At 38.4% G+C, this 25374-nt stretch overlaps 2 protein-coding genes across 3 annotated transcripts in view; both read left to right on the forward strand.

Annotated features, from left to right (window-relative positions):
* Positions 1-826: 826 nt before the first annotated feature.
* Positions 827-22868, forward strand: top1b (DNA topoisomerase Ib). Its single transcript, XM_058643923.1, has 21 exons — positions 827-971; positions 1286-1310; positions 6191-6287; positions 6706-6820; positions 8213-8268; positions 8352-8456; positions 8543-8633; positions 9177-9262; positions 9361-9476; positions 9588-9709; positions 11466-11588; positions 12191-12378; positions 13488-13632; positions 13735-13878; positions 14271-14456; positions 15477-15545; positions 15886-16000; positions 16610-16737; positions 16858-16952; positions 17044-17193; positions 21577-22868. Exons 1-21 carry the CDS (start codon positions 951-953, stop codon positions 21677-21679), a joined length of 2280 nt encoding a protein of 759 aa, XP_058499906.1. The 5' UTR covers positions 827-950; the 3' UTR covers positions 21680-22868.
* Positions 22869-23925: 1057 nt separating this feature from the next.
* The window catches only part of plcg1 (phospholipase C, gamma 1), a 37502-nt gene continuing 36053 nt past the window's right edge, over positions 23926-25374 (forward strand). For both annotated transcript variants that reach the window (XM_058642763.1, XM_058642764.1), the window contains exon 1: positions 23926-24206. The gene's annotated coding sequence lies outside the window, so the exon portion shown is untranslated. The remainder of the gene's footprint in view (positions 24207-25374) is intronic.

The raw sequence follows: 25374 nt of genomic DNA on the forward strand, positions 1-25374 counted from the left end.
TTCAGTTAGGGAGACTGTGTGTGTGTGTGTTCAGGTTGGTATGTGTATAGTATGTGTATGGTACAGTATTGTACAATGTATTATAGTATAGCATAGTATGTATATAGTGTAAAATGGAATTGTACAGTAGTATAGCATGTGTATAGTATAGAATAGTAGTATAGTAAAGACTGGTACTGCCCAGTATAGTATGTATATAGTGTAGTATTGTGTTGTATGGTATAGCATTGTATTGTACAATATAGTATGTTTATTGTATAGTACAGTATAGTATGTGTACAATGTATAATAGTGTAGTAAAGACTGGTACAGCACAATATAGTATAGTATGTGTAAATATAGCATTGTATTGTGTAGAATAGACTAGTACAGTGTAGTATGTGTATAATGTATAATAGTGTAGTATACTGGTACAGCACAGTATAGTATGTGTATAGTGTAGGGTGGTATAGTATAGTATAGCATTGTATGTGTATAATACAGTGTAATATGTTTATAGCACAATGTAGTATGTGTATAGTACAGTATAGTATGTGTATTGTATAGTAGAGTACAGTATAGTATGTGTATAGTACAGTGTAATATGTGAATAGTACAGTGCAATATGTTTATAGTACAGTATAATATGTGTATAGTACAGTGTAGTATATGTATATTATAGAATAGTACAGTATAGTATGTATATAGTGTAGAATAGAACAGTATAGTATATTAGAGTACAGCATGTGTATAGTAGCATAGTACAAGTATTTGTCCTGGTTCAGGTAGGGAGAGTGTTTTTGCGCATGCGCAGTAACCAAACATTGGGACTCCAGTGAGAGTGAGGTTTCTCTGTTCTCATCACCATCCTCCTCCTCCTGTCTGTCTGTCTGTCTGTCTCTCTCTCTCTATGTGTGTGCGTGTGTCTGTGTGTAACTTCAACTGCTTTACTATCAAAAACCTATACAGCCATGAGTGGAGACCACGGACAGGTACTTATCTTTTATTAAATCCTGTTTGTCAAACCTTTTTTCATGGAGGGGTTAGTGTTTGTGTGAATTCCTTGTTATGAAGTGGCCTGATGTGAAATAACGTTTACAAGTGACGCTGTCTTTGTGTATTCACTGAAAACGTGTATAGTTGTTTTGTTTTTGTTGCTTTTGTCATCACGAGCAGCAGCAGAATGAGGAGAAATGATACAAATCAAACGTATTTCTCGGTGACATCTCTGAAACTTGAATATGCCCGAGCTTACCGGCATTTTGAAAATTGAGATATTAAAAACGTGTTTTCCCATATTTTGCAGGTGAATTCCGGATGTAAAGACAGCGGTAGGTCTTTTTTTTTGGATTAAATTCACACGGACTCTTGTTTTCTACTGTGTCTACTGTTAGTTTGTGTGAAAGGACAGAAATGGCGTCCCAGAGACTAAGTCCCTTCTCCTCCACTCTGTTGCGGCTATTGTTCAAAAAGACGCTCTGAATGAAAGCCTTGCCGCCCGTGTTCGTTGAACCTGGCTGGATATTCTGGAAGGTTCTGGCGTCGTGTTTCGTTTGCATGCTTCACTTTGGTGCAACTGACGCGCCACGGCTGTGAATTTTGCAGCCGAAAGTGGCGAAAATGAGGCTGAGGACTTAGTCTCTGCGCCATTTTCTTTTTCACTGTGTAGCAGCCGAGAGCGCCGAGCACTGAGCCAACTGTCTACCGTGATATGGAGGCGAGAGCCGGGGCTGGGTCTCCTCACACCGCCCCTGGATCTCCAGCAGCAGCAAATCCTTACACACACACACACACACACACGGGAAAAAGTCAAAGTCACACTGAACAAAGTTATTGTTGATGCTTCTCTGAGGCACAGAAATACAGTCTTTGTGTTTTGTTTAGTTTAGTGTTAGTTTAGCAAACTTGACAACACATTTTCCTCAGATAACAACCGTTTTTAATAGATTTATGATGGTAATAATAATAATAACACCAATAATAATGATGATGATAATATTAATAATGATGTAATATGGTTAGATTATATTGGGACATCAGGGAAATGAACTTGTAGTCAAGCAAGTGACAGTATGAAAGGGGAAGAGAATAAGTAATACAATACATGTTAAAAAGGCAAATGCAAAATAGAAATAAAACATGTCAAAATGATATCCTTTTAATTTAAGAAGTCACTAAACACCTCTTTGTTGAGCAGAATTTGACCATATTTACAGTCAATTTCGTTGTTTCTGACACACGTAAATATCCTTTATGTAGCATAAAATTAAATTAAATTAAATTAAATTAAATTGAATTAAAGGTAGTGACTGTATTTGAAGCGTGTAATGCAGGTGTTTTTATTTTAGAGCAGGGGGTCTCAAACTCGCAGCCCGCCAGCCGATGTCCTGCGGCCCTACACTTATTTTGAAATTATTAAATTCAACATTTAATTATATATAAGCTTATCTAGTGTTTTAATTACAATTGTCTACATGTATATTTTTGATTTAATGTTTTAATTCGGTTTTTGTTACAGGGTTAGGGTCATAAATATGTTTTTTGTTGTTGTTGTGAGCTATATATCAAAACATACACTTTTACTTACTTTTACTTGCAATGTGTAATTGCAACAGCATGACGGATTATCAAGATATCATTTTAATTTCTAATCACTAAACCGTTAATTTTTCCCCCCAAAATGTTGAAATTTTTTTCACTTGACCCGGCCTGTCCTAACCAGACTAGAAGTTCACTGGCCCCCAGGTCATTTTAAATTTGAGGACTCTGTTGTAGAGTGCATTTACAGTGTATTGTCATGTGCAGCTTTATATAGCCTTACAGAAATATTGGTTTGACTGATATAATAACAATTATTATATAAAAATGACATCTTAATAATATTTATTTCCCATATTGCCCCAGCCTTAATAATCAGTACAATAAATGCACATCTTGTGTTACAAGTGTGTTTGCCCAATACATGAACAATACATCTTTATATTTAAACTGTGTTGTATTGGCATCAAAGTGTAATATATTGCAGTTGAATTATCATCTGGCCCTTAGAGAAAGTATTAAAATGTCATTATTTCACATGGGGATGCACAATATTGGACTTTTTGTGCTGTATATCAGGATGTTTGTGAGGATAACCGATCCTCATACTGGATATACAGTATATCTACATATATGTATATATATATATATATATATATGTATGTAAAACCCTGCGGCCCCCCAATCAATGACATGCGGCCCCCCCCCCCCACTTAAATATCATGTTATAATAAAAATATGTTTGCTAGGAATGTTTTTATAACAGTAATGATAAGACATTCGGTCATAATTATCACATTATTAAATGTATTACATAATAACATTCAATTACATATATAAATAAGCTTGTTAGGGACCGAGCCACGAATGGCAGGGCCCGAAACGGCTCCTGGCACGAATTTGCGTGAGGAACCTTGTTGTAATCCTTCAGATTATTATTATATCTGTGTCTTTGCGGTCACTTAAATGAGCAAACTTGTCTGAGCGTGCTTGTACTAGACACATCGAAGGTCAAAGGTTTGGCGGATTCAAAATGGCGCTGTGTTTTGGGCGAATTTCCGACCATTCACCACGAAATAGGAAGTGCCCTATAAATCTGGCATATGTTGAGTTCCACCAAATTTCCCGAAACTTGGTGGAAAGATGTTATAGACCGAGACAAACAAAAAAAGTCGACAGTTTGTTACATAAAAAATGTGCCAATTTGTACTAGACCAACTCAAATGACCTGGGGGCCAGTGAGCGTCTATTCTGATTAAGAGGGGGCCGGTCTAGAGAACAAAAAGTCATAAAAAAAAACAACAACCAACAACTGTTCACTAGTACGAGCTTAAAATGAAAACAAAACATTGCATCATGATATAAAACGTACACTTCGTAATACTATTTATGATGTAAAATGTATCTATTAATATCAAAAACAGAGACATTTCTTTGAAATTATGTCAATAATAATGTGGAAAACTGTAATTAAAACACCAAACTAGGACGGTGGAGCTCAACGTATGCCGAAGTTATAGGGCACTTCCTGTTTCGTGGCAAATGGTCGCAATTCGCCGAAACGCAGAGGGTTGCCGTTGCCACACCATGGCAACCCTCAGCGTTTTGGCGCATTTCGACCATTCGCCACGAAACAGGAACGGCCCTATAACTTCGGCAGTCCTAGTTTGGTGTTTTAATTACAGTTGTCCACATTATTATTTACGTAATTCCGAATAAATGTCTCTGTTTTTTATATTAATAGATTCATTTTGCATCATAAATAGTATTATGAAGTATACGTATGATATCATGATGCAATGTTGTTTTTTGATTTTTAGCTCGTGCTACTGAACAGCTGTTGTCTTTTTAAAAAAAATTTTTATGGCTTTTTGCTTTCTAGACCGGCCCCCTCTTGACCAGAGTAGATGCTCATTGGCTCCCAGGTCATTTGAGTTTGACACCCCCTGCTATAATACCATGGTTTTCAAACTGTGGTATGTGTAACACCAGAGGTACACAAGCTTCCTCTGGTATGTGATCGTGTGGAGCTGAGGTATTTTGACCAGAGTGCATAGAAAATTAAACAAATAACAAAATAATTTTAATAAATAAAAAAAAAAAAAATAATAATAATTAGAGTCACCTTATCTCTCGCTCCATCTTAATCTAATGTCATTAGACCAGTGTGTGAAGTATATGTGAGGAAGAGGAGGATGATGAGACAGCGAATTAGTCCGTAGCTGACTTTGCTCGACCCATTTACACCAGTGTTGATGATTATGGGGTTACTTCAAGAGCTCAATATCTTCTCAGGTGGTACTTGGTATAAAAAGTTGGAGAATCACTGCTATAATACATTTGAAAGCCGAAACTGTGCCAATGATATCATGCATCATGCATCCCTAAACACAGAGCGTTTAGGCTGCTGTTTTCCATGACTATGTTAAAAAGTAGAGCGTCTTATATCCTTTCTTCAGCACAACCTATAGGCGATCTGATGACATGAATTTTTTTTCCCATTTTCACCAACTATATAAACACACCTGCGGAAAACATACTCGCATTTTAAAAGAAATCGGCTTGGATTAGTCAAATCTAGAAATACATTCCATTTCAAACGTTCTCTTTGCTTATTTTTATGATCAAAAATAAAAGGAAATGTTGTGTTTTTAAAAGAAACATGCGAAATAAAATTAATTGAAATGAACGCATTTTGTAACGCCTGAAGATGAAGTGACCTGCAAACACACACTCCCCCTCCAGGATGTCCACAACAGAAGGAGTTATTGTGTATTATTCCCACGGCAATTTAGGTTGTGTGGGAATAATTAGGTTTAGGGTGCACCTGTGGCAAGGATCCGTGCCACGGGAGCACGAAGGGCTAATAATAGTTTGGAGAAAGTGCAGTGGGACAGGATTATTGCACAGTAAAAATGTAATTAGATGTGATCAAGCACATCTTCACCCCACAGAGTGTGAGTGAAGTATTGTTTTTGTGTGTGTGTGTGTGTGTGTGTGTTTCCGCATTTGCTTGCAATACGAGCAACAGAGGCTTGTTAGAATGATTGACCCGCACGTTGCCCAAGAATTTTGACCCTGAAGTGGATTTAAACACGCAACCTTCTGATCTGGCGTCACATGCTCTACCAATGTTAAAATACTGTTTTAACAATTTAAAATGAAGAAAACCAAAACGTTTTATTTAAGAAAACACTGTAGTTGTAAATGGACACCAGATTTTGCGTGTCAAATTTGACATTTGAACAGAACAAAACATATTTAGAAATGCATTTGTTTGAGTTTCTGTCTCAGTGTCCAAAAACCAGGCCAAATAAATGGAAACTACTGTATGTACAGGTGTTTTTTCCAACTCACTCCTCTCTGGTGACAGAAACGAGTGAAATTACCGCAATAACCAAATAACCGAATTTTTCTGATCGTATAATATATATATAATTACGAAATGCAAAGTCAAATTCAGTTGAGTGCAGGCAGCATCGTCATGTTCCCTTCTCTTTTGTGAGGTAAATACCATCACGACACAGAGATAGAGATGCAAAAATGTCCCAGAGGCAAAGAGACACATGTGCTGTTATTTAAAGAGACAACTGGATGTTTTAAATAAGCAAATCAGTTGGATTTTAATTATAAATGCTGCTCAACCAAGCTGACTTTTCTTTTGTTGTCGTAGATCCTCACAAACACAAGGACAAGCACAAGGACAAGGAGCACAGACACAAAGACCACAGGAAGGACAAGGAGCGGGAGAAAGTCAAGCACAGCAACAGGTGGGACATTTGCAGCCTCTTTGTTTATGACACACCTGACATGATGACCAGACCTTAGCTCACAGCTTTATTAACCCTCTTCCTCTACTACTGATGCTGACTGTGCTTTGTTTTCAGCAGTGTACAAATCCACATGACAAAGACAAACCTTAAAAAAGAGAAGAATAAAAGTCATGTGGATTGAAAACATACATCAGAAGGATTCCTGAAACATCTGCAGTGCATTTGTAGCGTGAAACATTTGCTGTGGTTTCTCTTTGTCTTGGTGAAATACTTTGTATCAGAGTCACTTTTCTTTGGTGTGTCGCCGGTGGTTGCTTGCTGCTTCACGCGTGTGCTTTGTCGTCTGTGCGTCAGGTCGAGCCCGCAGCGTATGATGACCTCTTGCACTCACTCTGTGGCTTCTTCTGTGTTCCAGCGAATATAAGGAGCACGCGGAGAGGAAACACAGGGACAAAGAGAAGCTGAAGCACAGCGACGGCAGCGCAGACAAGCATAGGGAGAAGCACAAAGAGAGGAGGAGAGAAGACAAGGTTTGCTTTTAGCCTCTCAGTTCCCACCTGTGCCTCACAGCAAGGAGGTTCTTAGTTTCTAATTCCTTCCACTGTACAGAGATATGCAAGCTGGTGTCATTTTGAGTTCACCGTTCACATATGATCATCATGTGAGGAGAATATCCAGAACATCCAGTAGGGGGGGATGTTACCTGGTTTAACATGCAGGAGGCAGGACTTTCACTCACCTGCAGAGATGTATTAGTATGTATCTATATATATTTATATATATATATATATATATATATATATATATACATATATATGTATATATATATAGGTATATATATGTATATATATATACATATATGTATACATATATATACATATATATGTATATTATATGTACTAGAGACTAATACATATGCATATGTATATATATATATATATATATATACATATACATATATGTATATACTGTATATACATATATATAATTAATTTAATAAAATCATAATAAGTCACAATGAAAGATACAGCTCCCTGGTGTGGCAGATTAGAAAAAAAATATAAAAAAAAATCTCAAGGACTGTATGCTGGTCAGTTGGACAGGATTTTTCGAATTACTCGCATGAAATATTAATTAGGGCTACAATATGCGACACATGGCAACAGTAATATCACGATACAATGACGATATCTGTCTAACTTTTCTGAAGAAAACAATACGTCTGTGAGCCAGGTGACTTCCACTCGTTTCCACACGAGCAGCGACACCCTGCGAGTTAAACTATCCGGGACTGTTTACTTTAGAGCACCTTCATTTATAGAAAATATCTATTTATTATAAGAGGAAGGACGATGATATGTCACCAAATCGAATATTTTTACCCACCCCCCCTAATATTAATGTATATCTTCAGTCACGATTATCACGACAACAACCCTAGTATGGTTTTCAGCTTCTGAAATGTGAATATTTTCTGGTTTCTTTGCGCCATGTGACAAAGAAATGATTAAAACTGAGTCGGTTTGGTTTGTGGACAAAAACAATTCATCATTTCCAGGTTTGGTCAACAATCAGATTAATTATGAAAAAAATCGTATTCCTGGTTCAGAAGTTGCCAGTATTTGTCCCTAAAAATATTATAATAAACAATAATAAGTCATTTTATTTGGGGGAGAAAGAAAATTCTGTATTGATTCATAAAATGTAAATGACCAAATTTAGTCAAATGTTTTAGCATTGCATGAGTCACTATTATAACTATTGATGCGTAAGAGCTACACAAAGAAAACAAAAAGACCTGGCATACAAGACAGAAAACTAATAAGTGCACATATGGAGCCACAGTCTACTGAAGTGCATTTTAATAACAGATGATGAACACGTGATAAAAATCTGTTGTATTTTTTTATTTTCTCTCTCAGATCAAATCGTCCCATGGAGACAAATACAAAAAGGAGAAAGAGAATGGCTATGTGAGGTACGAGCAGCGGCACCTCTCTGTGTTTCATGTGAAATAAAAGAACAGAGAACGTTACGTTAATATCTGATCGTTTCCCTCAGGAACTCGAGCCCAGCTGCCATAAAGAGTGAGCCTGAGGAAGACAACGGCTTCTGCCCCTCCCCGCCACACAACAAGACCTTCAAACAGGAATACGACGATGAAGAGTGGGTATCGTTCGCGCTGGCATGTTTACTGTACGTTTAACACGTCCTCGTTTTTATGCTGCGCTCTGTAATCGCACTGTTTACAGATTTGAGCACAAGCCCAAAAAAGTCAAGACAGAACACGACAAAAAGGCCAAGAAGAGGAAACGGGATTATGAAGAGGACGAAGAAGACGAGGTTTCTTTTGTTTTTATTGTCACATTGTTCCCCGCTGTTAGCATAGCGCTCCGTCCTCCCCACATTAACTTATGAATATAATTGGTGGGGGTGGTGCATTTATTCTGTGTTATTCCATTTACTCACAGTGCTGTGTGAGTGAGAGGGGGAGTGGCTACAGTAGAGCAGCGAAAGCCACTGTGTGTTTCTTTTGCCGATATATTTAACGATATCTTTTGCATTACTTATCCAAACAACGTCAAACTTGGCACTGCACTTACACGTGCACGTAGCAAGACACCTGTCAAGTTTGAAATCAGTCGCACCATCGGTTCGAGAGACACACACAGACATGCAGACATTCCTGGAATTTATAGATAGATGTTCTAATTTAAGAAAGACCTCAAACTAGTGATTTAGACCATCAACTACTCAGGAGAAATTTTCACTATCGCACCCTAGTGGCTATGCAATGAATTGTTATTTACCTCGTCGCAAACCTGAAGACTGTGTCCACGTTTAATAAAGTAACTTGTCCACATTTATTCTCTCCCCTTGTTTTAGGACATCAAGCCCAAAAAGAAGACAAAAGACAAGAAGGGAATGGACGGAAAGAAAGTCAAAAAAGAAGAAGCGGAAAAGTGGAAATGGTGAGATCAAATTTTTTTTCGTCCGCCGCCACAGACGGCTCGTAAAAACACGGACGCCTCATGTTTTCTGTGTTGACTGTGTTGTTGTGGTGATGTAGGTGGGAGGAGGAGCGATATACTGACGGAATGAAATGGCGCTTTCTGGAACACAAAGGTCCAGTGTTTGCGCCTCCGTACGAACCTTTGCCCGACAAAGTCAAGTTTTACTATGATGGTGAGTGTTTGTGTGTGTGTGTGTGTGTGTGTGTGTGCGCAACACGTCGTTCTATCATACAAATGACCAATTACTCCAATTTACATTCTTGTTATTATTCTGTATTTGTAGGTAAGCCTATGAAACTTAGTGCTCCTTGTGAGGAGGTCGCTACCTTTTTCGCTAAGATGTTGGATCATGAGTACACCACCAAGGACATCTTTAGGAAGAACTTCTTCAAGGACTGGAGGAAGGTGAGGAGACTGTGTGTGTGTGTGTGTGTGTAAAATCTATTTTAATGGCCCTGGTTTCAAATGTTTCAAAACCGTGCATACGGCAAATGTGGCAGTGGAGGAGGAAAAGAAAAGAAAAAAAGATGGAAAAGTGCACGATCATTGCATCAATTTATGATGTAGAAATCTGAAAAAAAACATTATTGTGGTTGTTTGTGTTTGTGTAATTTGTGATAAACGCTTAGGAACTAAATGTCAGGGTCACAGCGGCTGCTCTCACATTAATATTAATGCTTAACAATGGCAGTACATTGAGAGTACTCAATACTCATATTAATATATCCTCATTTACTATATTGCCATTATTATTTATTTATGTTATGTTTCTTTTCTTTCACTTCCGCTGTTTTTTTTCCCATGTTTCCTTATCGTTGATTGTGTAGATATATTGCACTGGGAAAAGGCCAGTCCAAAAATAAGCAAATTAAGATATTCTTTGCTTGTAATAAGCAAAAATAATCTGCCAATGGAACAAGTGAACATTCTCTTGGTATATTTAAGCCTTACAAGATAAGGGTGATCTTGAAATTAGTTGGGAAAACTCATTTTTAGCTATATTTTACTAGTATTGTGATGGCTTGTGTCTCATAATAAGCTTGTGATGCTCAAAAATAGTATTTTCTCCCTCAAAAGTAGCATCTTTTTTTGGTCATCCTGTTTGTTTCAAGTGTGTTTAACTCATTTTTACATTTAAGTCAACTAACCTACTTGAAATTAGATTAGAAACTGAAGTTTGCATTCCTGACTCGTATTAGCCACATTGTACTGTGCATGTTGACCGTGCAGTTTTCAATAAAGCAGATTTGTTGTTTCAATTAATTAATTAAAATATGAAAATTAAAATTAAATGAAAACATTTATTATAAAATATAATATAAATATAATAAATAAATAATAATAAATACATAAATAAAATATAAAATAATAACATTTTTATTTTTATTAAAATTTAATTTAATTAATTAAAACAATTAGGTCTGTTTCTTGAAACAAGACGATTCATCTTTTACAGAAAACAGCAGCTTAAAAACCTTATGACGTGTCAAAAAAAAGCTTGTTTCATCAAAACAAGATGTTTTCAAGACTGTTCCACTTCCCAAGATATTCAAGATGCCCCATCTAAAAACAAGCTCCTTTATCTCACTTAAATCCTACTCTTACTAAGGTATTTTGTCATTATATTAAGTGTGATGAGATAGTTTGACTAGAAATTAGAAAACTATACATGGCAGTATTTTGAGTTTGAGTGTGTAATGGTGGCTTTAAATAAATTGCTTTATTGGTGGTCGAGAAGTTTAGTAAATACTTTCAGTTCAGTGTGTAAATGCAGCAGGGGGAGTTTAACGTGACTGTCAGCTGATTGGGGCGAAAGAAAAACATCACTGCCGTGTGATTTGTGTAAATATCCCATAGAAGTCGAGGCAAACGGCCGCAGTCTATTGACGTCTTGTTGAGACAAACAGAAAGAGAGAAAACAGAGGTGCTGGATTTCCTCCTTTCTCGTCTGTTCAAACGTTCAAAGTCGCCGTTCGTTGGCGTTGCACCGGTACGACGTCACGTCACGCTCCACCTACCAAGTAAAGGTGCTGTTCTCAGTGGAAACACAACCATAACCATGATGGAAACACAGCCTACGTATCACTTCTTATTTGACGGAAATGCTATACTTCATGATTGTTTTTTTGTATGTATATACATATATTGTCTCATATTGTAGGAAATGACATCAGAGGAAAAGTCAAAGATCAGTGACCTGAACAAGTGCAACTTCAGTGAGATGAGTGAGTACTTCAAGGCCCAGTCAGAAGCGAGGAAACAGATGTCAAAAGATGAGAAACTGGTAAACCTCCCTCTCATGGTGCTTTTCTATTATACAGTTCTAGCAAAACTCAGTTCTACTCGACTCTACTCTTTCTTTTTTTTGCTCTTCCATTAAGGGATAGTACCTGGTACTTGCTCTGACGAGATTCCAAATGTTTTATCATCTGTTCATCATCTGATATCATCTGTTATTAAAATGCACTTCAGCAAACTGTCAAAAGATCAACTTAAAGTCCATGTCGACATGGACTGTAAGTCCATGTCGTCACTGGAAGAGTCACGAGCGCGACGTAGTGACACAGTGAGCAATTCGATGAACAAATCTTTTTAATGAACCGATTCTAATGATTCAGTTACACCGAAAACAACTGCTTTGCTTGTTGCTCGTTTGGCGTGTTGGTGTCGCGTATAAAATGGCGTCACGGCCGTTTCGTGCAGCCGAGCTATGGCGACCCCGCCCACATTGAAGACATGCCCGATACCAAACTGAGTAGAGTGAGTAGTGCTAGAACTGTAGGCTGGAAAAGCGCCGTCAGTCTCTCTCTGCCTTTAAAAAGCATCATAAAACCCTCGTCTTCCACATGACACAACATGACATACTGTCATTTTCACGTGCCGTAGAAAATCAAAGAGGAGAACGAGAGACTCCTGCAGGAGTACGGCTTCTGTCTCATGGACAACCACAAGGAGAGGATCGGGAACTTCCGCATCGAGCCGCCGGGCCTCTTCCGAGGACGAGGAGACCATCCGAAGATGGGCATGTTGAAGCGCCGCATCAGACCTCAAGACATCATCATTAACTGTAGCAAGTGGGTGATCTTATCATCTCTAGCTTATTTCAATTTTGGACCCATAAGATCTTTTTTTTATACCACAGGCTGTTGCTGTCATTCCACTCAAGAACAAATAATGTGTGTTATACAAGGGAACGGTGTGAACATGTTCTTGTAGAAGCTATTTGACTCTTTTTTTCCCCTTCATATCAAGTGACAGGCAGCTGTCCGTCCCGTTCTGTTAAACATGATATCTAAGAATTTTTTGAGGAAATATCTTGAAAATTGGTGCAACACTGACCATATTGCAGTGGTATAATGTAACAAAGTACAAATACTTTGTTACCGTACTTGAGTAGAATTTTCTCTCTAATCTGTGCTTTACTTTGTTATTTTACATTACCTTACATTACATTACATGTCATTTAGCAGACGCTTTTATCCAAAGCGACTTGCAATAAGTGCATTTCAACATTTGGGTAATTATTATTATTTATTTACATTTCTGACAACTTTTACTTTTACTCCGATACATTTCCCATAACCGTCTCCGTTACTCGTTACTACAAAATAAAAGTTGAGTGGGTGACGTCATGCCCGCTTGTTGCCGCTAGTTGTTTTTTAGCTGTTAGCCGCAGATTTCGGCTCCAAGTGGACTTAAAACACACCAGTGGCTCGTTGTTTACCGTGTCTGACACTGAGGCTCTGGTCTCCGGGTTCCTGGTCTCCTGTCTCTGGGTTTCTGTTGTACACTCCAGACACCGTGCTTTCAGATCTCAGTCTCCAAGTTGAATTAAAACACTGTGACGTCTAGAAACTAAGTTTCAAAAAGTTTCAAAAATACAAGCAGACACAGGGAGGTTGAGAGAGAGAGAGAGAGTTTGTCACCATTCATGACAGAAGGTTAATTTTAATGATGTTTGAAGTTGTTCGCCTGTACCTGTTATTATGCTTTATTGTTAATAAGCCACAATAAATATTCGAAATTCTAATTGGTCACTTTGTTTAAATACTTTTACGTTAATACCTAAGTACAGTAAATGTCAGGTACTTAAAGACTTTCACTCAAGTAATATTCTAAAAGGTGACTTTAACTTCTACCAAAGTCATTTTCTCATATTGTCCATGTTCTCTGTTTCCCGCAGGGACTCTAAGCATCCTAAACCTCCCCCAGGGACAAAATGGAAGGAGGTTCGCCACGATAACAAGGTGACGTGGCTGGCATCTTGGACAGAGAACATCCAGGGCTCCATCAAGTACATCATGTTGAATCCTAGCTCTAGGATTAAGGTACCTGTGTTCTCAAGACTCGAGTCTCTTTTGTCCTTTTTCTCTTAAAATTGTTTTATATTCTACCATTTTTTCTTCTCCCGTTTGCGTGCGTCTGTGCAGGGCGAGAAGGACTGGCAGAAATACGAGACTGCTCGGCGGTTGAAGAAGTGTGTGGAACGCCTACGAACCCAGTACAGAGAAGACTGGAAATCCAAAGAGATGAGGATCAGACAGAGAGCCGTGGCTCTGTATTTCATCGACAAAGTGAGCAAAATACAGTCAAACTATGAGATTTTTATCAGTAAGCCCCCTAAATGTTATACACTAGACCTTGAAGTCTAAATTTGACTCTAGTTTTTAAGATATCATAGATGTAAGCAGTCATATGAGTTTTTTTAGGTGAGGCTATAATCTTTTTCTTAATTTGACCCTAATTGCAAACAACCTATGAAACATTTGAGGACAGACATATTTGGTACTACTTTAGCCAGTGTGTTGCTGTGTATTTGTCACTAATGGATCAAGACTACTCATTGCTCTTTGACCCCTGTCATTACATACTGTGTATTTAAATATTTAGATACGATAATAAAGAAGGAGGTGGGACCACACACAGATCTTTATAACAATGACAATGTATGGTGTTTCCCCTGCAGCTGGCACTGAGGGCTGGTAATGAGAAGGAGGAAGGTGAGACGGCCGACACGGTCGGCTGTTGCTCGCTGCGAGTGGAGCACATCAAACTGTATCCCAAACTGGACGACCAGGAGTATGTGGTGGAGTTTGACTTCCTGGGTAAAGACTCCATCCGGTACTACAACAAAATCCCTGTGGAGAAGAGGGTAAGACATAGGCAGAGGGAAAGGAGAGAGAGAGGAATTTACTTAATTACTTAATTTTGACTTTTTCTTATTTCTCAGAATTCTAACTTTCAGTCTCAGAATTCTAATTTTATTCTCAGAATTCTGACTTTAATCTCTGAATTCTAACTTTTAATCTCAGTATTCTGACTTTATTCTCAGAATTCTAATTTTTAATCTCAGAATTTTCACTTTTAATCTCAGAATTTTGACTTTATTCTCGGAATTCTGACTTTAATCTCTGAATTCTAATTTTTAATCTCAGAATTCTGACTCTAATCTCAGTATTCTGACTTTATTCTCAAAATTCTAATTTTTTATCTCAGAATTCTGACTTTTAATACCAAAATTCTGACTTTTAATACCAAAATTCTGACTTTTTCTTTCATTTCAGAATTCTGACTTTTTCTTTAATCTCAGAATTCATGTCGTTTTATTTATTTATTTGTGGCCCTAATACTAATACTCTTCCGTAGTGAAGCATACATCATTCCATATATAAAAACCCCCGGGTCATATTACCTGATATTGAACAGTTGTTTTCCTCCACTATTTTTTCTCTCTGCTTTAAAGGGAAAAAAAAAAAACTTTTTATGAGGGCGGTGCATTTCACAGTTATGTGAATTTAGTGTTAATGAGATAAGAAGTTGCTGTACTGACAAGGAGGATGTTTGCGCACACAGGTGATCAGCCAATAAAAGCTTTCCGCCTGCTTTCCCTTACAGGGTGGTTTGTTTCCTGCTATTACCGGACTGTAGCAAACACACATGTGTACGCACGCACACACACACACACAGAGAACCAGGTTTTGGTCTCTGTGACCTAATTTCATACAGACTTGCAAACAAAAAGACACTGACCATTCAGTGGGGACCGGCTTCCTTTCTTCCTTCCCTTTCTTGGCATCTTTCACAAAAATAGTATACGATAGCTCCCCCACCAGGCAGAAATGTGATCACAGTCGATTTCATGCTGAATAAATCATGGATTGTTTCTTTCCAGGTGTTTAAGAACCTTCAGTTGTTCCTGGAGAACAAGCAGCCAGAGGACGACCTCTTTGACAGACTAAACGTAAGAAACACACGTGCCATTCTATCTGAAATACATGAAGGTAAACAGTGTGAACAATTTTAGCAACAATTATTGGTGAAATTGCATGTTGCAGCTGAATATTCCCTTTCTCTAAAGTAGGTTGGAGAAGATGTTTAGTCCGTCCATTGTGGGCTACTATAAAAAACATGGTGGTCCAATATGAGCTGAACCAGCTCCTGATATAAATATAAACGGCTCATTCTGATGTAATAAAATGACAATAAATGATACGATATTTTACACACTGGACCTTCATTGATGAAGAATCAGAATTTCCTCAGCTGTTCCTCACACTCTCCTTCCTCCATGTCTCCTGCAGACTTCTATTCTGAACAAACACTTGCAGGAGCTGATGGACGGACTGACGGCAAAGGTGTTTCGCACGTACAACGCTTCCATCACTCTGCAGCAGCAGCTCAAGGAACTGACCTGCCGTGAGTGACAGCTACCTTCAGCCAGGCCGCACGAAAAAAAAAAACAGTCCACATCTTTCACAGAATAGGACGTTTACATATTCACTTCACATGTAACATGTCATTTGTGGCTTCTAGGGGTGTGAGAACAGGAAGGGCTTTCAGGCATAACATTCTGCTAAATCAAATATGTTCACAGATGATCTGCTGCCCCTAAAAAAGAAGGGAGAAGCTGAAATAATAATAATAAGAAAATATTATTGTCTCATTGATATTTTAATTTGATGATGCTTATCTACAGAAGCCTTAAAGGGTCATACATACATACATTTATTTCCTCCGTTTTCCCGTGATAACGAGATAATGAATTGGAGAGGCCAAAAATGTAAAAAATGTTGATTAGTGAAAAAATTATTCAGTTTTTAATGATTAACTTTGTTTAATGGAGCAAAGAAACCAGAAAATATTCACATTTAAGAAGCTGAAACCATCAGGAATCTTGTTTTAATCATGAAAAAAGCTTCAAACCGATGAATCGATTATCAAAATAGTTGATGATTAATTTCGTTTAGTTTCAATCTCCTGACTTGTTGTTGTTGTTGTTGTTGTTGTTTCTTGTTGGGTCTCCAGCGGACGACAGCATCCCGGCTAAAATGCTGTCATACAATCGAGCTAACCGCGCCGTGGCCATCCTCTGTAACCACCAGAGAGCTCCGCCCAAAACCTTTGAGAAGTCCATGCAAAACCTGCAGACCAAGGTAACCCTTCTGCTTCTGTTGTGACTTGTCTAAGTGTCAAACCTTTTTCAAATATTTACTTAAAAACCCAACCCTTAAGTGTCGGAGGACAATTTGACACGGAAGCCTTTGTTGTTTTAGATCGACGAGAAACAGAGTCAACTGTCCGCGGCCAGGAAGCAGTTGAAGGCGGCGAAGGCCGATTACAAGGCGTCACATGACGATAAGAGCAAAAAGTAAGAAAAGCCCGAGCGCAGAGTCTTTTATTTGTCACTCTCATTTTGGGTGAGATAGAAGATAACCAAAGTCTGTGTTGATCTCTGTCAGGTCTGTGGAGGTGAAACGTAAAGCCGTCCAGAGGATAGAGGAGCAGCTGATGAAGCTGCAGGTGCAGGCCACCGACAGAGAGGAAAACAAGCAGATCGCTTTAGGCACCTCCAAGCTCAACTACTTGGATCCACGCATCTCTGTTGCATGGTATTTAAGTGACACTGCAGACACCTTTGTTGTTATTTCATGTCCACAATATGCAACACACTTAAGCCTCACCTCCCCTTCTTGGTACAGTTATTTTGTCTTTCCAGTAGTGATAGTACCTGGTACCTGATGCTTTTTTTAGTACCTGCTCTGGCGATTACTTAATTCTGACTTTTGTTTCATGTAATGTGCTTTACATGAAGCAAACATTTAACAGTAAGAATTGGAGAAATAAAAATAAAAACAATAAAAACAATTGAATATAAACAATTTAGAAATAAAATTAAAAACAATTGTATATAAACAATTTAGAAATAAAATCAATTGTATAAAACAATTTAGTAATAAAAAAATTGAATAAAAACAATTTAGAAATAAAATTAAAAACAATTGTATATAAACAATTTAGAAATAAAAACAATTGTATAAAAACAATTTAGAAATAAAAACAATTGAATAAAAACAATTTAGAAATAAAATACAGAAAAATAGAAAAGGAGAAAAAAAGTTAAATACAAGGTTGCAGCATAAAATAATGATTTGCTTGAAAATCATTAAAAGGACATACAGCGCAAATGAAAGATTGAAATTGAAAGTGCTTTGAAAGAACTCAATCGTAAGCACAGGAGAAGAGAAGTGTACTAAAGAGAGGTACTTTGTAATGGAAACACAACCAAACCGTGTACATGTACATGTTGTGGAAACACGACATTAGTGACACTGCACACACCTTTGGTTATTAAATGTCCAAAATATGCAACAGACTATGCAACAGGGCTGGTTGTTGCATTAGTGTACCATCAGAATCGCTGCACACTGTTTATAAATATGCTGTGTTTAACCCTTAGATGCATAAGTGGGGTCAGAAACGACCGGATGGGTCATTATCCTTCAAAATCTTTGAAATGAAAAGTTTTTATATTTTCATATTCCAGGTATTCCTCATAAAACATGTTTGTGACATGAGGCCATTTGCATTTAAAAACTGTTTTCATTCATTTGAAGAAATTGCAGTTTCTGTATCACTACCCCACTTTTCTATAAGCGTCAAAAATGACACCGAGCATTTCCTATAAAATCTCCTAGGAACCTTTGATTCTTATCAACTCAGTTACTGTCAATATAAAGAGTTACCCTAAGTATAAATCACTCTTTTGTTGACCAAAATATAATGAAAATCATCTTCTTTAACCAATATTAAGGACATTTCTTAAGTTTATTGCAAAAACGCATTGATTCTAATTGGGGCCAGAGTGTAGGTATTGGTAGGTCATGCATCCAAGGGTTAAACGGAGTCGTTGACTGTGTTTACTGAACACTCATATTCACGGCCTGTTTACAGTATGCTTTCTAAAAGCCTCCGAGTTCAGGATGTCCTTTATATGACTTTACAATGATGAATTATGACTTTCGCTTGAACACGTCGATAGACACGGCGAGTAACAAGCTGCTCTGTAGAGCCACGCTCCGCTTATATGTCCAGAGACTGTTGTGACATACTGACACATACAGACCAGGTGGCTGGTTCCCGTCTCTGCTCGTCTTACGTGTTGATGTACCCTTGGGCAAGACACTTAAAAACCCCACGTTGCTCCTGATGGTTGTGCTGGCAGCGTGTGAATGGGTATGTAGGACGTGTGACAGAAAATGCATGTGCCGTTTTTACCTCACCATGAGATTGAACTGCTCGCTCTCTTGCACCAAATGAAATCCAGCGAGAAAAGTGATGTTTTTAGCTTGTGGCTGCACAGGAGCTGCTGTTCTACTGCTGCATTAATCTGGGCAATGTATTTCAAACACTGAAATCACAAAACAATACGTACGCACTTACGAATGGAGGCAGCAGTGCATTAGCGACTCCTGTGTGCTGTGATGTAGAATTGCTGATTTTCTCGATGGACTTTGGTGTGGGAGAGAACGTGGTTTAAGAACTTCACTTTCCAGGTGGAAGAGGCAAGTAGAAGTGATTCTTAAGACATAATAGACTTAAGCAGGTGTAGATTTAAATCAGTTTTTCCTTCTGTCCCTGCTGGCAGCCATGTTATCAGTAGGAGTGAGAGTCAGAGCCTCAGGCTGGTTCACAGAAACAGTATTGTTGATTATCTGTCAGTAATTCAGAAAACCACACTTCCCAGATCCTGAAGTATCCCTTTACCAGCCATTATTTGGTAACATGTTATTATAGTTAAAATAAGTGGGATATTGAAATGAGTAAACCACCCACTGTTTAATAGACCAGCGCTGTGTGTGTGTGTGTGTGTGTGTGTGCAGGGCTGCATATCTACCTTGGTGACAGAAAGGCAGGAAATGCTCTTGCATTGTAGGAAAAGGAGCAGCACAAGCAAAAAAGCTAACGGCTGCAGAAGGAAAATAAGAGGAAGAAAAGCGTGTGAGCGCGAGGAACAATGGGGTTTGTTTCTCTGTAAAAAAGCAGGGAGCGTCCCCTCACAGTGCTCTTTCCTCCATGTGGGAAGTCAATGAGGAGCGGTGTCTGTGGCTGAATGCAGGGCCAGGCCACAGAGAAGGGGGGGGGGGGGGGGGTAAACGTGGTCCACCTCCCTAACCCATGCCCCACTCACTGCTATTTATGGACAAGCCTCCTCCTCAAGCACAATGGATACAGGAATGCTCCATGTTTTGCCGGGCTGTGAGGCGTAAGGGATGGGTCTCCCCCCCCCCACTCCCCCCCAGAGGGTGGTGCATGGGAACCTGCTCTGAGAATAATGTGTAACTAAGATGGAATAAAAAAAAAGAAAGAAAGAAAATAATACAGACAAACTGACAGGAACAGACAGTTACAGAACTAAAGTTGACTCAATCAAAATAGTATTCTATTGAGGCAGGTGTAATAGAGAAAAAACAATAATAAATGAACACATAAATATGTAAAATAAATGAAATAACAGGGTCAGGAACAGGAGTCCAGCTCAATCGCGATCAATCTTCGTGCCAGTAGAGTTTAACACTGGATAAGTTCTTATTGTTTACACCTGCTACAACAACTAAATAGTGATTAAAGGATCTGGATGAATTGTCAAATGGAAGATGTCTGATAATGTCTTGAATATGGAGTTCCAGTGGGATGTACTATACGCACGAGAGAAGCCGGTGAAGAGAGTTTATCTCTTGAGAGATGAAGGCGATGCAGCACATTCTTCTACATTTGGCTTCATTTTGCTCCTCTTTCCTCTTCTCTCTCCCTTGTGCACCTGAAAGTGTTGACCTTTTCATTGTGAAGACGAATAACACAAAACTCGTCAGCCGATCTTTCTCTTTTTCTGTCTTCACTGTTATCATGAGGTCATTATCATTTGATCATGTGAACTTTGTGGTCGTCCACCTCCCCTCCAGTAGATGGCGACCTAGGCGACCTTTGCCCTTGTGACCTATGCCTATGTTGACATACGTAAATGTAGAGACTTGCAGTATATCCATATTATATCTACATTATATACGTATTATATCTATATCGTGACATCTTCGTCTTTGTGATCTTATAATAAGGTATCTGTGGTGACTTTTCCTGCTCATTAAGGCTGCAGAATTGATAACCATCACATTTACTACATTGAATACATTTGTGAAATACACTAAATATATACATTTTATTTAATTTATAAATTATATATTATATATTGACTAAAACAGTACATGGAATCAACGTTTTTATTGTCAGTTCTTTCTACCACACGTAAATATCCTTAATTTAATATTAAAAAGTCAAACAAATAAAGCAGGTATTATGTGAAATGAAAGATAATGAATGTATTTTAAGATATTTTAAGAATACAGATCATAAACAGAGTATATTGTCGCCCTCCAATATTTTTAGACTGTATATTATATATATTTAGGAGCCATATTGCCAAACCTTCGTGAGTTGCTCATTGTTTCAGGCTGTGAGAGTAGCCGTTAGCCTTAAATATGTTTAGTAACTTACTTTTTTACAACGTAGGGCTCTATATATTTTAACTTTACGTTACTCTTGCTTTATTTTATTTAATCATTTATTCATCACTGAGTTTAAAGGAGGGACCAAAGTAAAAGACTGTAACTGTGTTGTTTTCGTCTTCGACTTGTTTTGTTTGCGTCGCCCGAAAGATGGTGAACTATGCCTGGGCAGGGCGAAGCCAGAGGAAACTTTTTAAAAGTGGTGGGGACAAAATTGTTGATCATAAATAGTGGTGGGGACATGCTGCCCCCTGTGACCCGGATAAGCAGAAGACGGCAATATTTTTTCACCTGTTACACAGCCTTTTTGGGGGTCATCCGGTGCAGGACTGTGGTTATTATGGAATTACCAGTGACTATCACTACCAAACAACAAACTTGCCTACTGTGTCTTTAACCCGTCCTCTGTATAACATATCCCTTTCTCTCCAGGTGTAAGAAGTGGGATGTTGGCATTGAGAAGATCTACAACAAAACCCAGAGAGAGAAGTTTGCCTGGGCAATCGACATGGCCGAAAATGACTATGAGTTTTAAAGAGCCTTCGTGTTTGACCTGCATTTTTGTTTTTATACCCATGCCTTTGAATGTAAGTGAAGTGGGTTTTTAAGTGTGACGTCTGCAGACGATTGATCACAGCTCCTGGATGAAGGATTATGCTCAGACTTTTACCACAGATGAATAATTGTGCGGTACATGTACTGTATATATGGATTGGTTGTGAATATACTTACCTAGGACAAAACAGAAATCAAAGTAGAGTGTATGTAGCTGCTGATACCCTAATCAATCAACCCAGAGCAACACTGTTAGTATTATTAACTCTCTCTTCTGAAATGTGGAAGCCATCCGAGAAATTCTATATTCTCACAGTGAATGAAGACATGTATGTTGTATGGGAGTGACAACATAAATGAGATAATGACAAGATGAATTTCAATAAGTGTGTGTGTAAGAAAACGAGCCTGACAGATAATAGACATTGTAGCACTATGTTCACGTGTAATTATTAGCACACAGAATGTCATGGTTTAGTTTGATTTTGATGTTTTTTTCAGGGATGTACATATTTCTTTTGGTCATTTTTCAGTTTTTTTTTAAAGCGTGCAACAAAAAGCTCTTCATGCCTCATATGCAGTGTGTGTGTGTGTGTGTATGTGTGTGTTGAATAGTAAATGAATGCTTGTTTTCATTCATTTACTATCCCCTAAAATTCAGATTCAGCTGGTTGCAATACGCAACTTCACCTCCAGATGCCACTAAATAGAACACACTGGCCCTTTAATGTTGTTATGGCGTGTCAAACGCAGATTCTGAATCTTTTCACACAGTAATATTGAATTAAAAATGATCATATTGCAAATCAATGACCTGTTAGAAAAATCACAGATAGTTTGACCCAAACCTTCAGCAATAGTGTGTGTGTGTGTGTGTGTGTGTGTGTGTGTGTGTGTGTGTGTGTGTGTGCGTGTCCACAGCTTTACAGTGAATGTGACATTACACTCCTCTTGGTGACTTAAACACCTGCAGTACAGGACCATTGTGTGTAATGTGTCTTTCTTTGTTATTTTGCTGTGATTAAGCAGAAACTGTCTTCTCCAAATGTGAAATAATATTTGAACTATTTTCATGAATACTTTCCTGCTATTTAAACATTGATCACATGGCCCGCTCTTTTCCCCCTTGTTTTAAGCTTTGTAGTCTTCAGAATAAAACATCAACCTGACTGTCTCTCTCTCTCTCTCTCTCTGTGTGTGTGTGTGTGTGTGTGTGTGTGTTACAGATAGTCCTCATGTTGTGGGGACCTAAATCTGTTTACACAGTCACATGTTCCTATACTGTAAATTATTACATTTTAAGGTGACTATGTGTTCTATGGTCAGGTTAGGCCAGTTGTTGTTGTAAGGGTTAGGGTTATGTCCTTTGACGTATGGAAACCAGACTAGTGTGTGTGTGTGTGTGTGTGTAAAATGTAGTTGAATTAGCAGAATCACAGAACATAATGAGTGAAGTGTGTATCAGTTGTTATGAATGCAATAGCTCAAAATGGGAATTGTTTTAGATTTGGCACAAATGTTCACTTCGACTCAAGGATGAATGGATTAACTTGACTAAAGGCCAAAGGTCGTGGTGGCCTCATAAAATGTATATTTTTGGTTTTTTGAACATTAAGCCGAAATGTGCATGCTACAGTGTATGAGTCTGGGAACAAACAGTATAGAGCAGGGGTCTCAAATGACCTGGGGGCCACATGAACTCTGGTCTGGTCAGGAGGGGGCCAGTAAAGTCCAGCTGTGTGGGAAATGAGCTTATCACCATATTCCATCATAACATTCGTGGCAATATTTATCACAATTTCAAAATAAAAGTGTTTGTTTTTAAAACGGAATGGTGTATATTTCACAATAAGAAACACGTGTATGATGCAAAATGAATCTATACATATTTCAAACAGACGGGGGGAGTTTGTTTGCCTGTGTTTGTTTATTATTTACTGAATATTTCCTGGTTTCTTTGCTAAACATTCATTCAGACACAGTTTTGACTTGAATATTGACATGAATAAAAATGAATAGATTGGACGTATCCTTTAGTCATAATATGTAGAGAGGAATACGGGCACAATATTATTTTAGCAACTAATAATATGAATAACATCTTCATGTCAGAAAAGGAGTCAGTCGATAGAAGTGGTGTCAATGCAACAAGTTGTTCATTTATTGTGAAAAGCCGCACCGGAAGTGTGGGTTTCTGAGGTTTTGACTCGTTCACGCCGCTGGTGGTCGCTCTGGGGGGAAGGGCCTGCGTTGCCTCAGTCTTACCACGGTCGTTTCGGTGCTCTCCTCTCTGTGTGGACGTAGAGCAGGAGGGTTGAGGCGGACGCTGTGATTGTGGCCGTCGGGGACCACAGCGCCTTTCCGTCCGGGCCCTGGCAATGATTTAAGTCACTGAAGAACCTGGGCACGCAGGTCAGGGGGGGAAACGGAGAAAGCACGTCGGGAGGGAGCCTGGAGAGGAGCGGACTCAGCTGTTGGAGATGTGCGGTCGGGCCGAGAATGCGGCGGTAGGTTGAGCAGCACACACAGCTGCCCCTGCGACGTGTTGTTTTCCATTTGTTTTTCTCTCTCTCCTCACGGTGAGGCGAAAACACAGGGGAGGTTTGTGAAGGCCAGCATGCAGCTACTGCTACCTGAGCTACTGTTTTTCCCCTTTCTTCCCCCCCCCGGGAAAGAAACCAGCCATGACTCTTGCCTTTTAGCCCACCGACATGCTAGCACACACCGGCCCCGTTTCCACGCCGTGAAATTAGCCACCAGACGTTTTCTTCTTTAACTCTTTTATCCCGCGCTGTCACTGACATTTTACCCTTTATAATTTAATGTCTCCTTTTAGACATGAAACGACATGGAAATATCACATCACGCCACGGTATTTCACGATATTTTTTGCGGTAATTGTACAACAAAATTGCTTTAGTACTGTATTGAAATTGGTTTGTGTTTGAATTTTAAGCCTTCAGAGGGAAAAAGTGAGCTAATGTTGCAAAAAACGTCACTAACGTCAGGAAAAGAGTGTCACTAAATTGTGTAGTGTTACATTTTTAATCAAAAAACGTTATAATCTCGTACAGTCTTTCAAATGCATGTTACTAATCTCACACAACTATCACTTGGTAGCCAGAATTATACAAAGCACGTGGCAAATCATTACATTTTGTATTGTTACAAATACGTCTGACTAAAATTAGAATAACAAATACGTTACCAAAAATGCTGTAATGCTATAAAAATATATAACCAAGCATACAGATGTTTTTATTCTAAATGTAAATGGAGGGAGTCTAGGGCGGCCACATCCATTGTTAATTAATCAATTGCTAAACGAATTACAGTATTTTGATAATCATTAATAGTTTAGAGTGTTTTTTAAGTAATTAAAACAAGTTCTCTGATTTTTCCCGCTTTTAAAATGTGCATATTTACTAGTTTCTTTGCTCCATTCAATGAAGAAATCGCTAAAAGTGAACAATTCTGGTTGGAGTACAAAACAAGACATTTGAGAGACATCCTTTTTGGCACACTGTAGACCAAAGAACGAATCAATCGAGAAACAGAAGGCAGATTACTCCATTATGAAAAGAGTTGTTAGTTGCATCCCTAATTTTTACAATATGGTCACTTTTCTGTTTGTTTCTGTACATTAACGTCTAGGTTATCATTGTCAGCGTGTTT

The sequence above is a fragment of the Solea solea genome, chromosome 11 (assembly GCF_958295425.1).
Source record: "Solea solea chromosome 11, fSolSol10.1, whole genome shotgun sequence".
NCBI classification, from domain to species: domain Eukaryota; kingdom Metazoa; phylum Chordata; class Actinopteri; order Pleuronectiformes; family Soleidae; genus Solea; species Solea solea.

What these genes read in the sequence shown, in the direction of transcription:
- top1b (XM_058643923.1), top strand. Translation starts at nt 951, where the DNA reads ATGAGTGGAGACCACGGACAG. An exon ending in AAAGTCAAGCACAGCAACAG is followed by an intron (nt 6,288 to 6,705) that starts GTGGGACATTTG and finishes TCTGTGTTCCAG; the next exon opens with CGAATATAAGGAGCACGCGG. An exon ending in TCTTCAAGGACTGGAGGAAG is followed by an intron (nt 9,710 to 11,465) that starts GTGAGGAGACTG and finishes CTCATATTGTAG; the next exon opens with GAAATGACATCAGAGGAAAA.